This window comes from Chlamydotis macqueenii, chromosome 20 (assembly GCF_036417535.1).
Source record: "Chlamydotis macqueenii isolate bChlMac1 chromosome 20, bChlMac1.mat, whole genome shotgun sequence".
Taxonomy (NCBI): domain Eukaryota; kingdom Metazoa; phylum Chordata; class Aves; order Otidiformes; family Otididae; genus Chlamydotis; species Chlamydotis macqueenii.
The window spans coordinates 2,340,167-2,352,738 of record NC_141575.1 but is presented as its reverse complement, the minus strand read 5'-3'; the positions used below and the strand labels follow the sequence as shown (position 1 = coordinate 2,352,738).

The 12,572-nt window shown below is 51.1% G+C and overlaps 1 protein-coding gene across 1 annotated transcript in view; it reads left to right on the top strand.

Annotated features, from left to right (window-relative positions):
• Positions 1–1,063: 1,063 nt before the first annotated feature.
• Positions 1,064–12,572, top strand: part of LOC147598216 (carboxyl-terminal PDZ ligand of neuronal nitric oxide synthase protein-like) — a 35,764-nt gene continuing 24,255 nt past the window's right edge. The window contains exons 1-2 of the mRNA XM_086763798.1: positions 1,064–1,319; positions 5,313–5,384. Coding sequence (XP_086619924.1) covers positions 1,215–1,319; positions 5,313–5,384 — 177 coding nt within the window. The 5' untranslated portion in view covers positions 1,064–1,214. The remainder of the gene's footprint in view (positions 1,320–5,312; positions 5,385–12,572) is intronic.

The window sequence follows — 12,572 nt, the reverse complement described above, 5'->3', positions numbered from 1 at the left end:
GCTGCGCCTGTGCCTCTGCCCCTATCCCCTACCTGTGCTGGTGCTTGCTGAGAGCTCAGGCACGTCGGGCATCCCAGAGCAGCATCCGCAAGGGCTCACCTGCGCGCTGGCGGTGCCTCGCCACCAAGACGAAGCTGGAAGGAAAGAACACCCTGAGTGCACAGGTATGGCAGTGATATCCCGTGCCCACAGCAAAAATCCTGACATATTGAGTCAGTCAGTGGACACCAGCTATGCAAGAGGCTTCTGACAGAGGGCACATACCGAGAGCTGTAAGTCACGTTAACATTGGACATACATAAAGGTGTTAGCCTACCATTCTTGTGCAGGAGCTGCAGTGAGATCTTGGGTCATTGTGTGTGCTTTTTAGGATTCCTAACAGAGGAAATGGAACAGGTGCTGCTGACACAACACAGTGTGACTTACACTACCCAAAAAAGCAAACCCATTAAGATGAGACTCCATCCATAACCCCAGCTGTCAGGAGCACAGTGCTGCAGCTCACAGCCAAGGCAACACCACCTACACCAAGGCGTGCTCAGGACATTTGCTATACGCTTCCAGCCAAGAACCAGGGCTTGGTATTTTTGTGCCCTCAGAGGTTACGACACAGTGGTGTTCCTCTGTATGAAAAAGGCCAGGATAGCGCCTGACGCGCCGGAAGGCAAAACCTCCAGACGCCAAACTTCAAGAAGATGCTTCAGGTGTTTATTGTCAAGCCTACAGAGAAGACTTTGGAGGCGAAACCTCCCTTCCAGATTCACGGGGCTCTGCTCCTTCCAGAGGCCCGGCGCTGGCAGGGCCCGGCAGCCAAGCCAATGCTGAAACCGCGACTGCCACAACGAAGGCGTCCCCGCGGCGTCCGCCTGAGCGAACACCGGTCGCTTCGGAAAACCGCCGGGGTGCCGGAGCCGGGCACGGCCCCGTTGAGGCGGTGCCGCTCCCCGCAGCGAGCGGGCCGAGGCGGGGCGGCCGCGGGCAGGGCGGGCTCCCGCCGCCCCCTCATCACATGAGGGAACTTCGGGCCAATGGCGCCGCGGCGAGGGCCGGGGCCCCGCTCGCACCCGCGGACGCTCATTCAAAACGCGGCCGGGCTCGGGCACCGGCAGCCCCTTACGCCCCGTGCCGCCCGCCCCGGGGCTCCGCGGGGCCGGGCGCCACCGGCGGGGATGCCCGCTGGGGCCGCGGCCTGAGGCGGCCGCCCGCCCGCCGCCATGCCGGTGAAGAACCGGTACAACCTGGTGGACGATGGCTGCGACTCCCGCGTCCCGCTGCACAACGAGGAGGCCTTCCAGCACGGCATCCACTTCCAGGCCAAGGTGAGCCCCGGCCGCGCTCCCCCAGCCCCGGGCCCGGCGGGCCGCAGCAGGGCCCCCCCACCCCTGTCAGAGCCCCTCGCCCCTTCCCGGCTCCGGGGCTTTGGCAGGGGCCGGGGCTTCCCCGGGCGGGCCCCCCACCCCCGCGGCGCGGGGCCCTCTTCGCCCTCCCCTGTTGCAGACCGACCTGAGGTGCGGGGTCTCCGCAGGTGGAGGTCCCGGTCCGGCGGGGCCTGTGCTGGCCACGGGCCGGTGGCACCGCGGGCTCGGGGCTCGCTGTGCCCCCCCAGCCCTGCCCGTGGTGGTTCCTTCAGCTCTGGAACTGCCCCTGCCCGTGAACCGTGTGCCAGATCTCAGGAAGCCTAAAGAAAGCACCAATAAATTAGAAAAGCGTACATTTAATTATCACAATCAAACAGGTTCTTGCTCTTTCCCTAGTATTTTTTTTTTCAGCTGTTTAATCCTTAGAAGCTGCATTGTGCGCTTCATTTGAGAACTGGTCTGGAAAGACCGCTCTTGACAGCAGCGTGGATGCTCCTGAACCAGGTGCATGTCCTTGCTCAACCTGGTGCCTGTCCTGTCCCCCGTGGGGCAGGACCCCGTTCCTGCCACCGCGAGGTAACAGCTCTGTATTCCCCTGGAACCCAGCAGACTGTTACGTGCTGCTTAAAACCATATTCGTGCCTTATTCAGTCTGACCTGTTCCCTGCATGGAAAGCTGGGCAGGCAAGGTCTTCATTTAAATACATGCAATCTTCAGGTATCAGAAAAAAAATACTGGTACTGTCAGAAATTTCATTTTGGTCATGAAGAACAGCCTGGCAGAGCAGCATCGCTCCCAGAAAGTGACTCCATTGGAATTGACATTCTGTAGACAGTGCAGGGAATGGGTTTATAATTCAGCTGACAAGAAGAATTGCATTTTGCTGGAACAACTCTAGGGTTCCCTTCCCCTCTGTGCAGGTGGCCTAACAGAGATTAGAAATGGAATTCACACACGCCATCTCCTGAGCTGGAAAGAAGGGGCATATATATTCAAATAAAGCTTTGAAATGCGGGTTTTGTGCATTTTGGTTTTCCTGCTAAAAGATCTGTAAGATTTAAGCAGGATGTAGAATGGATCTGAGTAGACAGTTAATCACATATTTTTAAAAATCTCTCTTCCTTAGGGGAGAAAGACCATTAATCTTGGATTTTTTTTTTAATTAACATTTGCTATGCCACAGGCTGTGTTGAGAAGAAAAATCCTTATTTTGACTTTTACAAGACGTGAAGCAACTGTACCTTTAACTGAGTGAAATCAGCTTCTTCAGACTGACAGCTTCAGGCATCCAGAGCTATTCAGAGAGCGCATAAGGCACTGCAGGATGTGTGGGTCTGAGATGGGGTTTGCATTACCGTAGTAACGTGCTTGGTTCTGCTCTGAAGTCTGTCTCTTCCAATTAGGACGCTCATTGTGGGCACATCACTCAGCTGCAACTCTGACAATGACAGGGCTGGAACTGGCTGCCAGGTGTCTTGCGCCAGGCAGTCATACTGACCACGTTTAGTCTCTAATCTCCACATACCAAACTGTCTTACTTGCCCTGTAATCTTCACAGACAAACTTCAGGAGGTCAATACTGGGAGCTGCGTGTGGAAAGGTGGCTGTTTGTGCAGAGCTTTGCGAGCTGGCAGGGCTCCGCGTGGGAGCACGAGTACCCAAACTCCGCAGCAAGGCCGAAGCAGGGAGTTTGGGAGAATCTCTTCTGGCTCAGCAGTCTGCAGCTTTCCTCCTGCCTCCCCCTATTAATTAAATCCCTGGTAGCATGGCCTGTTCCCCACTGCAGGTCTGTGGTTCACAGACAAAAGGCCAGCCAGCTGTGCTGAACTGCTCTGGATTACCTGTGACAGTACCAACAGCCACCGCGGAGCAGGGAAGGAGATGCCTGCAAACCAAAGAGACCACAGATCTGGAGCAATACGGGTGCGCCCTCAGCACCAGGGCAGAGGGAGATCCTGGTTCTGGCACTCCCTTCCCTGCTGCCCTCAAGCTCCCGCGGTCTGAGTGGTTTGACTCTTCTGTGGTTTACCAAAGGCTATAGCTGAACTTAACTGCTCTTAAAAATGCCATTTTGCAAAGGCATTTACAGAAGCATTGGAAAAGCCAGATGACCTTTCAGAGTGCTTGTGGTGTTTATTTCAAGGCAGACTAAAGAGCAGTAAATACTGAGCCAGGAGAACTCATCTCTGAAAGCCCTATTAAGTAGAAGCTTTTCAAAATAAACCCATTGCAAGCTGCAAGCGTTCCAGTAGAGAAATAAAACCAGAACTGCTAGTAATAGTGAAAGCTGTGGGCCTGCTCTTGGGGAAGCGTTCTGCCTCTTGGTAGGTGTGTTATCACCCGGAATGCTTGCAGAGGTCTCCTGACTAGCTGCCCCCTCCTCTCTCCACAGGGGAACAACTTAAAAAAACCCAAACCACCAAACCTACCCACAACTTGAAACCACACGCTCAAGCAGACACAATTCATGAACCAAACGCTCTTGAGAGGGGGACTAAGCTTTGTAAACTGCCCACTGCGCCCTGCTAACCAGCCGGTGACAGCCACGCAGAGATGGGCTGCCTTGCAGCAAGGGAGCCGACAAAACCCGCCAGTGCTGAGTCCAACACCCTGCCCTCGGCTGCCAGCGCCACAGCCGCAGGACCGCACCCAGCACCAGCCTGTGCTGGCAGGACGCTGGCGTTTCTCATCGGGCCGCTCGCTCTCTCACTCAGATGGCATTTTTCTTGCCCTAACCACCATACCCTTGACATGCAAGTCTTTCCTCAGAGCTGTGAGCCACACTTTACAACATTAATGGCCTTTTGCTCCCCACACGAGGTGACTGTCCAAAACACCACATGTTTTCCTCATTCCCAAGGCTGAGCTGGCAGCTTTGTGCCTCCCCTCCTTGGCAGCACTGCGGGCAGCACTCCTGTGCCGTGTGTGCTGTCACAGGTACCACCGTCCTGCAGCAGCAGGTGCACAACCAGTCTGCTTTGGCACACAAGCGTTACAACCCAGCATAAGGGGAGAGTACAGACAGCACAGGGAACAGCACACAGGAGGGAAAAACACCAGCAGCAGGAAGCTGTCTGTCTGCAGGTCTTTCCTGACAACCCGCATAGCGCCAGCCCCGTACTGACACTGCGTGTGAGAGAACAGGCAGCCCTCTCGCAGAAAGCTGTAGGTGTGGTGGAGGCGGAGGCGCTGGGAACTCGCCATCCACCCACGCCTCAGCCCCTGGGAAGGGGCACTGCAGCCCTGCTGGGGTGATGCTTACCCTTCTAGAATCATAGAATGGTTAGGGTTGGAAGGGACCTTCAAAGGTCATCTAGTCCAACCCCCCTGCAAGGAGCAGGGACATCTTTGACACCCAATGCCAAGGGCAGGCGCTGTCATCACTCAGCCAGGCAGCTTGTTTAGGAGTGCAGCTCCCATAAGCATAAAACCAACTGGTGTAGGACACAGATTTGAGCAAGTTTACCAGGATTCTGCAGACAGCTGAGCTGGTCCAACCAAGCAGGGACAACGGAGGGAGGATAGTCCCAACTGAATCACGAGCCTTTTCCAAGAAAGCTAGTTGCTGCACATCCTTGCAACCTTCCACCTCTTCTGTGCTTTTAGCTATGAATCTTTTAAAAGCAGGTGTAGTAAGGAATGACAAAGGATGGACAGTCCCCTTATCAGACCCACAGGATCGTGACTTGATTAGCAGACATTGCCCTGCAAAGCACTGGTAAAGGCGCATCCAGGATCTGAATGAAGTCAGAGGCTCACACCTGATGTTAGAAATCCGTGAACTTCTCCCTGGCTCTGATAATATCATCCACAACAGATATTCCTATCACGCCCTGGGTCAAGAGGATCCAACCAAGCAGGAACTAAGTTAACGAGATGCTGTTTGTTTTGAGGAAGCCTACACCATTGATTTGTACATTAATTTACAGACATCTCATTGTTCTGTCTTGCAGTACATCGGTAGCTTGGACGTACCCAGGCCCAACAGCCGCGTGGAGATTGTGGCAGCCATGAGGAGGATTCGGGTAAGTTCAAAAGAGCTGAACCCCACATGGAATAAAAGGTTACGTTCACTGGAGTGACTTGGTTGCAGTGTGCTGTTCTACACTCCCCCCACCCTTCCTTTCTGGAGCTCAAATCTCAGCACAATCAGGATTGTAACAAGCTTCTCCAGAAATTCCCAGGGCATGTTAGGATAGACCCATCCCCTGCTCTTTGCAGAGGGATCAGTTAGCAAAACTCAAACATAAAACCCTAGCCTCTGCTGAGCAGGTATGGGGATTCTCCTTGAACCTAAGAGATTTATTTAGCCTGTTTGGGTTTTTGTGTGTGTGGAAAAAATGGGATGTACACAATCTGCTCCACAAAAGCACTCAAATTCATTGCCAGTTCCAAATATATTATGCTATTATATATTGACATGTCAGTGGCCTGCAGATGTTGTGGATGTAAGTCCCATCAGACTAGACTTTGTGGATTCTGCTGCTCGTGGAATAATTTGCTGCTTTCCTCCATCCTCCAGTACAGTTCTGCAGTTCCTATTTCTCATCATCAAGTCTGTGCTCTTCCTCCTCTATCCCTTTATTCTTCAAAACAGCCTGCAAACAGTCACCAGATTGAGCTATGATTAGCAGGGTGACTAACTTACATCTGCTTCACGTGTAACCAGTTCAAGTGTATCTACCCCAAACGGCAGAGCAGCTGTTGTGCCTGGCTGAAGTTTTGCAGGGGTCTTAATTCTGAGGCTGTTCATATGTCTCCCATCAGCTGAAGCAGGTTTGAGAATCTCCCATTTAAGGCTTTGAAGGGATTATCCTATCCCCCCTCTCCCCCCGCAGTGTTTAACCATCTAACTTTCATTTAGAACAGCGCTTTTTAAACCTAGCCTGTAACTGGCTGGGGAGCTGATGTATTCATCTCCAGCCAAGCTCAGCAACGACATCCCCTGCCTCTGCTCAGACTGTTAGCACAGCTCTTCATCGAACACAGGGCAGCAGCAATCTGAACTGCCTGCTTATTTACGGAACAGGTGACCATCTATAGGAAGCAAAGGCAATAGGTGAGGACTACCAGGGCAGTTTAGATGCTGGCGTAACTATTGGTAATTTTTGATCTGAATCAATATTTAGCATCAGATTTGACACTGCACTTCTGCTGATCTTAGACTGGATAACACCCTTGCAAGAAAAAGCAGACAATATTTTAATATCAGTTTCTAGGAAGTGTTGCATTCTGTTTTCACACCTGCTATTGCCACGATGATATCTAGCTCAGAGTCTTGGCAGCACAATAGCATGCTTGAGTGCTGCATGAATCATAAGCAGCCACTCTGCATTAATGGCTGCCATAAGTTAATCTTATCACACAATATTCTTAAAGTAGGCATCCTGTATTCTATACTGGGTTTTTAATCTTGGAAGCCCTTTCCAAAAAGGGAGGGCTTCCCTTTTCATGTGCGTATTGTACAGCAGGATCTTATTCAGACACTTCCTGGCTGCTGAGCGGAAGATGCTCCTCTATTGAAGATAGTTAATTGGCACTGATCCTTAATTAGAGCATAAAGAATGAACTGGGAGGTCTTTGAAGAGACTTCTAGTGCATAGAGTACACAACCTAGGAACTGAGGGAAGATCGGGGTTATTTATGTAGCGTTCATTTGCATGCAGAGGCCTTGTCTTTACTGGAGTTTTTTCCCATGGACTCTCAGCAGCACCAGTTGCAACTGGGAGGAAACACTGGAAGAAGCTATTGGTGGAAACTAGTATTTTGCTGCCATCTTATTGTGAGGGGTAGTGCCTGTTTGCACTGTAAGAGTGAGAAGGGTCCTGCAGCCCTGCCAAGTGTTGGCAGAGGCACATTTTGCTGAAGCTTTCATCCTTTGTACGCTCCTGTGTTCCACTGGAATTCTCTACTGGAGCAGAAAAGTCACACAGTATAAGCCCCAGCACAAAATTCCTATGCCGCTCCCTGTGCCTTGCAACATGGGAGGAGGCAGCGTGAGCCATCACTGGAGCAGTCAGTGACAGAGCCAGCTGAGCACAGGGGCAGCTCACAGCACAGGCAGGCTGTTACTCACTGCTTCTCCCACTCCAGAAGGGGACCAGGCAGGAGGATGAGGAGCCACCACTCTATTTCCCAGGCTCTGACAGAGCTGGTTACTCTAGTTATTCCTCAGTAAATTGACACAAGCTCTGAAACTGCCTTCCTACTACTATGTCTGATTCTGCTTTCCAGTCTGATTAAAAGCGCTTGTGCCAGGGGAAGAGCCTTGAGCTACGTAGCGCTCAAAGTTGTCCTTAGCGTGTGGGGAGAGAGAAGTTGGTAAGAAAGGTAGCAACTCTGGCTGGCAAGCCTACTCCTTGGCATCTTACTGTCTGGTGTTTCATAGTGGGCTCTTTTGCCAGTTGCATATGAATTATGCCAGGGAACCTGGGAGGAGTTCAGTGGTATTCTCCACACATTAGCAGAGCTGTCTGCTTGCAGACTTCAGGACACGTAGAACACACAGGCTACAAGGACGTTACTCCTGGAGAGCCATGAGTGACACGCTTTAACATTCATCTACTGAAATCGCGATCTGCTCTTTTGCAGTAGGTATTTAAGATGCACTCCCATAGTAAAGCTTAAGTCCATATTCCTGACTGAATGGATGCTTGTAGAATTGCAAGCAATACTCCATTAGTCACACATGAGATTCCCATTTCATAACAGACTGGAAAACCTTGTCTCATCATGTTCTACGCTTCCACTGGAGAGAATGTAAGTGCAATAGGTAGAACAGGGAAGCGGCTGTTCTTAGCTTCCCATTATGCAGAGCTAGACAACTTTAAGTTTGCTAATCCTCCCCGTGGATTATTAGCTGCATACAGCTGCCATGTTATTATATGATCAGAGTTCAAACTAATCCCTCTACCTCCTCTTGCCCTGTCAGGGGAGGTGATAAAATTAGTTTGCTGCTTGAATAAGTACACTGTGCTCTGACAGGCACGTCAAGTTGCTGTTGATGAGAGTCCAATTCATTGTGCAGCTCAGGCACCCAGCGCAGGCAGGCGTTCCTCCACCTCCCAGGGAGCAGCGGCACGCTGCATCTGCCGTCTCCTGCTGCCCGAGGCCGTCCAGGTCTGGGTGTCTGCAGCACCCGCTGGAGCTCCTGCCTTCACAGTCAGCGTTCCGGTGGAGCTGGCTTTCTGCTGAAGTGGATTCATCTGCAGATATTTGAGCCTTCTCAGCACTCTAGGGAGCTTATGTACAGTACAAGATTTTTCTTCCTACAGAAGTCAAGTGGCAGCTAATGTGAAGAATAAGAAAGTCCTTCTTAAGGGCCCAAATAGCTCCCTGATTCAGCAGGGTCACCCTCTCCCTAGACAGAGGCACTACTCCTGGCTGCCTGTTGGCAAACACTAAATAGCCAAGTTCTCCCCTTAGCCAGGTGAAGGCTCTCTTGGAAGTTAAGAGGAAACATGTTGTGGAGCCCACGCAACACTGAAACAGTAACAGGAAGGCTTTACTAAAGATGCTTATGGGTACAGGCCTAGGAGTAAAGATGAGTTTTGTAAAACACAAAACATTTCCTTGAAGCTCCTGAGTTTGCTTGGGACATATTGCTCTGGGAGACCAGGGAACGTATGGCTTTAGGTGAAGGATTAACATCACAACATGTCCTGCATCCATTCCCTAGCCTTCATGGAGCTGGCACTGACCAGGGGAGAAACAGTCAGCTGTCACCTTCCGAAAGCAGCACTTCACAGCAGTGAAGCAGCTCTGGTGAAACGCTGCTGTTTTGAGTGGCGAGTTGTACAAGGACATGGTAGTGTCAAAGCCTGTCATCCCCACAGACAGCCTGCTGCCAGCCATTCCCCGAGTCACTCAATGTAATTACCTTTAAGGCACAGAAACAGTTTCTCTGGAATTTGCACTTAAGATTCTACGAAGCCTAGAAATTTCAGGTCTGTTTGGAAGGTCTAGCTTGGACGTAAGCAGGTATTAACACTCAGAAAGGAGCCAGATGTTGGATTATTTAATCATTTCTTAAGGGAACAGCCAACTGGTGCTGTGCCCATCCAAGCACCAGGAGGAACAAACAGGAGGCAGGCATCCAGACTAATGTGTTTCTTCTGTTACCTCCACATTTCTTAGGCTTAATTTAATTGAAAAACCTTTTTACCCCAGAGGCCAGTGTGCCAGAGGAGTAGAAACATTTATAAATCCTGACACGGGATACATCAGAAACGCCCGAGTTCTCCTTGGCATGAGAACCAGGTTCTCACTTCAGCCTCCCTCTTACCATGATTATTCTTGCTGCTTCCATGCTCTCAAGCAGAGCCTCAACTCTTTGCAATTTCTCCATGTGGTATTCTAGTGAGGAGGTGCAGTCCAGCCACAGTAAGTCATACTGACTGCCAAATGTCAACTGGTGGTGCTGAAGTGTGACATGACATCAGTTTAAATCAGGATGAGTAAGAGTTACAATCCTACAGTGCAACCTTGTGAGGCAGAGGCAGCAGGGACAACCGCACAGAACCTGCCTCTCCCACACCCCTCAGCTCCCAGTCTGATAGCTGGGCTGGCTCCATTCAGCAGCTTATGTGTAAAGCCATGCCAGGCTATGAATTGCAGTGGTTCAGGAGCAATGTCATTTATCTGCTCTTGCTGTAGGAGAGGAACCAGGGGGACAGCTGGCAGAGGGCAGGGTGACTGCCTCAGCCATCTCAGTTTAATTTTAGGGTGTGGCCGATTTCAGAGGTAGAGATGTTTCACAGGCTCATTCGTGAGACTTCCTTCAGTTTTCCCAGGCAGACAGCCTTACAAAAGAGAAGTTCACCAAGATAACCGCTGCATAGATTCCTCTGATATGTTCTGCCTAAGCCCTTCCTGAGTTACTATGCTCAGAGCTAAGTATTCCTGCCAGTTCCGTGAGCTGGAGTTGTGATCGGTACTAAAAAAAGATAGAAGCTGAGCTCCCAGCTGCTGGGTTTCTTGGTTAGTCTTTGCAGCCTCTCCCACTGTAGTTATTTGGGAAGCACAGGCTCAAGCCTGGAAGTGCGAGCTGTTGGAGCAGTTGCCCTGATACAGACCTTTGTAGCCGCACGCGAGGGTCTGTTGTTGTTGGATGGGAGTTGGTTCTGTGGCAGTCCCTGGAGGGCTTTTCCTTTCAGCCTCTTTGGAAGAGCATCCAAATGCTCAGCCAATGACAGCCCTGGGCTGTGAAAGAAAACAATCTTAAAATATTTCAGCAGTCTCCAGACTGCTGGTGTGGACCTTTCTTTAGTTCTCAGAATGCCATGCACCTTCCTTTCATTTACAGGAAGGTGCAGGAAAAACAAATTACAGTTCTTACATGCTCAGAGGGTAAAACACAAACATCTTGTGTCTGCTCCAAACTGCTAGCACACCCTTCCTCCTTCTCCCCCATACCAGAAGAGCAACATATTTACCCCAGAGTATGCTCCAAGAGAGCATCTTTTTCTAGGATACCTTTCCCTGCTTCTGTTTCCCTGAGAACCCCATGCAAGGGTTGCTTACACTGGTACATATTAGACAGAGCCTGTAGCCTCCAGGAGAGAGCAGTGGGTTTAGGTATCCGATCCAAGTACACATGAGCATGTACAAACTTGCTCTGATACCTTTTGCAGAAAGCCTGGTGCCAGTTTTGGCTCTTCTCCAGAGCAGAGGCCTAAGGAAAGGCTCATGCAGCTTCACAGAGGCACTACATGATCAGACAGTCAATCCTCAGCACAGCCTACAAGTCTACTGCAAAAAAAGAAACCTGAGGAGCTTGCACTAGTGACTTGGAAAGAGATTTACAGGCGATCATGGATGGCTTTGTGTCCTCTGCCTACTCTCTGGACCTCTAGTTGTCTCCTTGTCCAACACACACCTTTGCCTGCAACCTCACCTGCCGTCTGCTTTATTCAGGGAGGATACCGGGCAACACAGCAAAGCTACAGGCACAGAGAAGAACAGTCTCTCAGACAGGCAGGCTAAGAAAGCCGAGATTGGCACCAGGGCATCAAGAACAGAGGAGATGACTTGGCTGAAGGCTTTTCTCTCCCCTGGTGCCCCAGGCAGGGCTGTGTCCCATTGCCCAACCCACCTGCAGGACTGCTCAGCTCAAGGCACTGTGGTCTCACAAACACCAGTTCCTCCCAGGGTCCCAGCCATTACAGGCATCTGAGGCAGTTTAAGGTTTCTGACACACAAGATTAAACTAATTGGTTTTGCCTTTCCAGGCCCTGGCAAAATACAGCAAGTGTTTTCAGGATGGTAATTAAGTGTTAATTGCAGCTAAGTTTAGCCCTAATGCCTCATTAGTTTGTTTTCCTCTATTTGTTGCAGCTATAGCAGAGTCTCCTGCACAGGGATGGGGATCAGGCTGGGCTTCCCAGGAGGCAGAGAAGTCCTGCAGCGTGCTCCGAGGGTCCTACCTGAGCCACGCCAGGAAGCCTCTCACCTCCTCCCACCCAAGAGGAGGAGACCTGGGTGTGGGAAGAGACCCTTAGATCTGAACGCTCTAGTTAGCATCTAGGCAGCAGCTCCACAGGGGCCTCTGGTGTGCCCAGACACACACATTAACCTGTTTTTGTGAGACAGTGGATTTTGCATCCCTGTTGCTCCTTGGCTGGAGCCTTGACCACCCCAGCCCCCTTAGCAGGTTCTTTGCCTTCTCCTATGCCAGAGGACTAGTTACTGGGTTTAAGTAGGGCAGGCAGCACCAAAACTGCTACTATTCAGAGCCCTGCTCTACTGAAAAGCATTTTACTGTTCCACACTGCACACAGCACCTGAGTTTGGTTCCCCCAGTCTGTTTGCTGGGCTATAAGAAGACAACAGACCTGACAGAGATGCCCTGGGAAGAGAAAACCACCTTACAATAGGAGATGACAGCCACATTACAGGTCTTACCTTTCTGCAGCACAAGCACTGCCAGGATGCTGGGAAGGAGGTGAGCCCTCTGGCAAGAATCCATTTCTCCAGGGAAAACAAGTGCCCTCAGCTTGAGAACACAGGGCCTCCTCTCGCAGAAGGCAGAGCTGTAGAGTCACAGCCCCCAGCCACTGCTCCTTATCCTTCTCCCACCCCCAGGAAGGGTTTTCTGCCCTGGCACTGAGCTTTGTAGCCTCTCCCCTTTCCCAGCGTGCCCTGCAGCCCTAATTGACCAAAACACAGGTGGGACTGCATCTCCAGAGGTCCCTTGCCGTGAAGGCCCAAGGAAA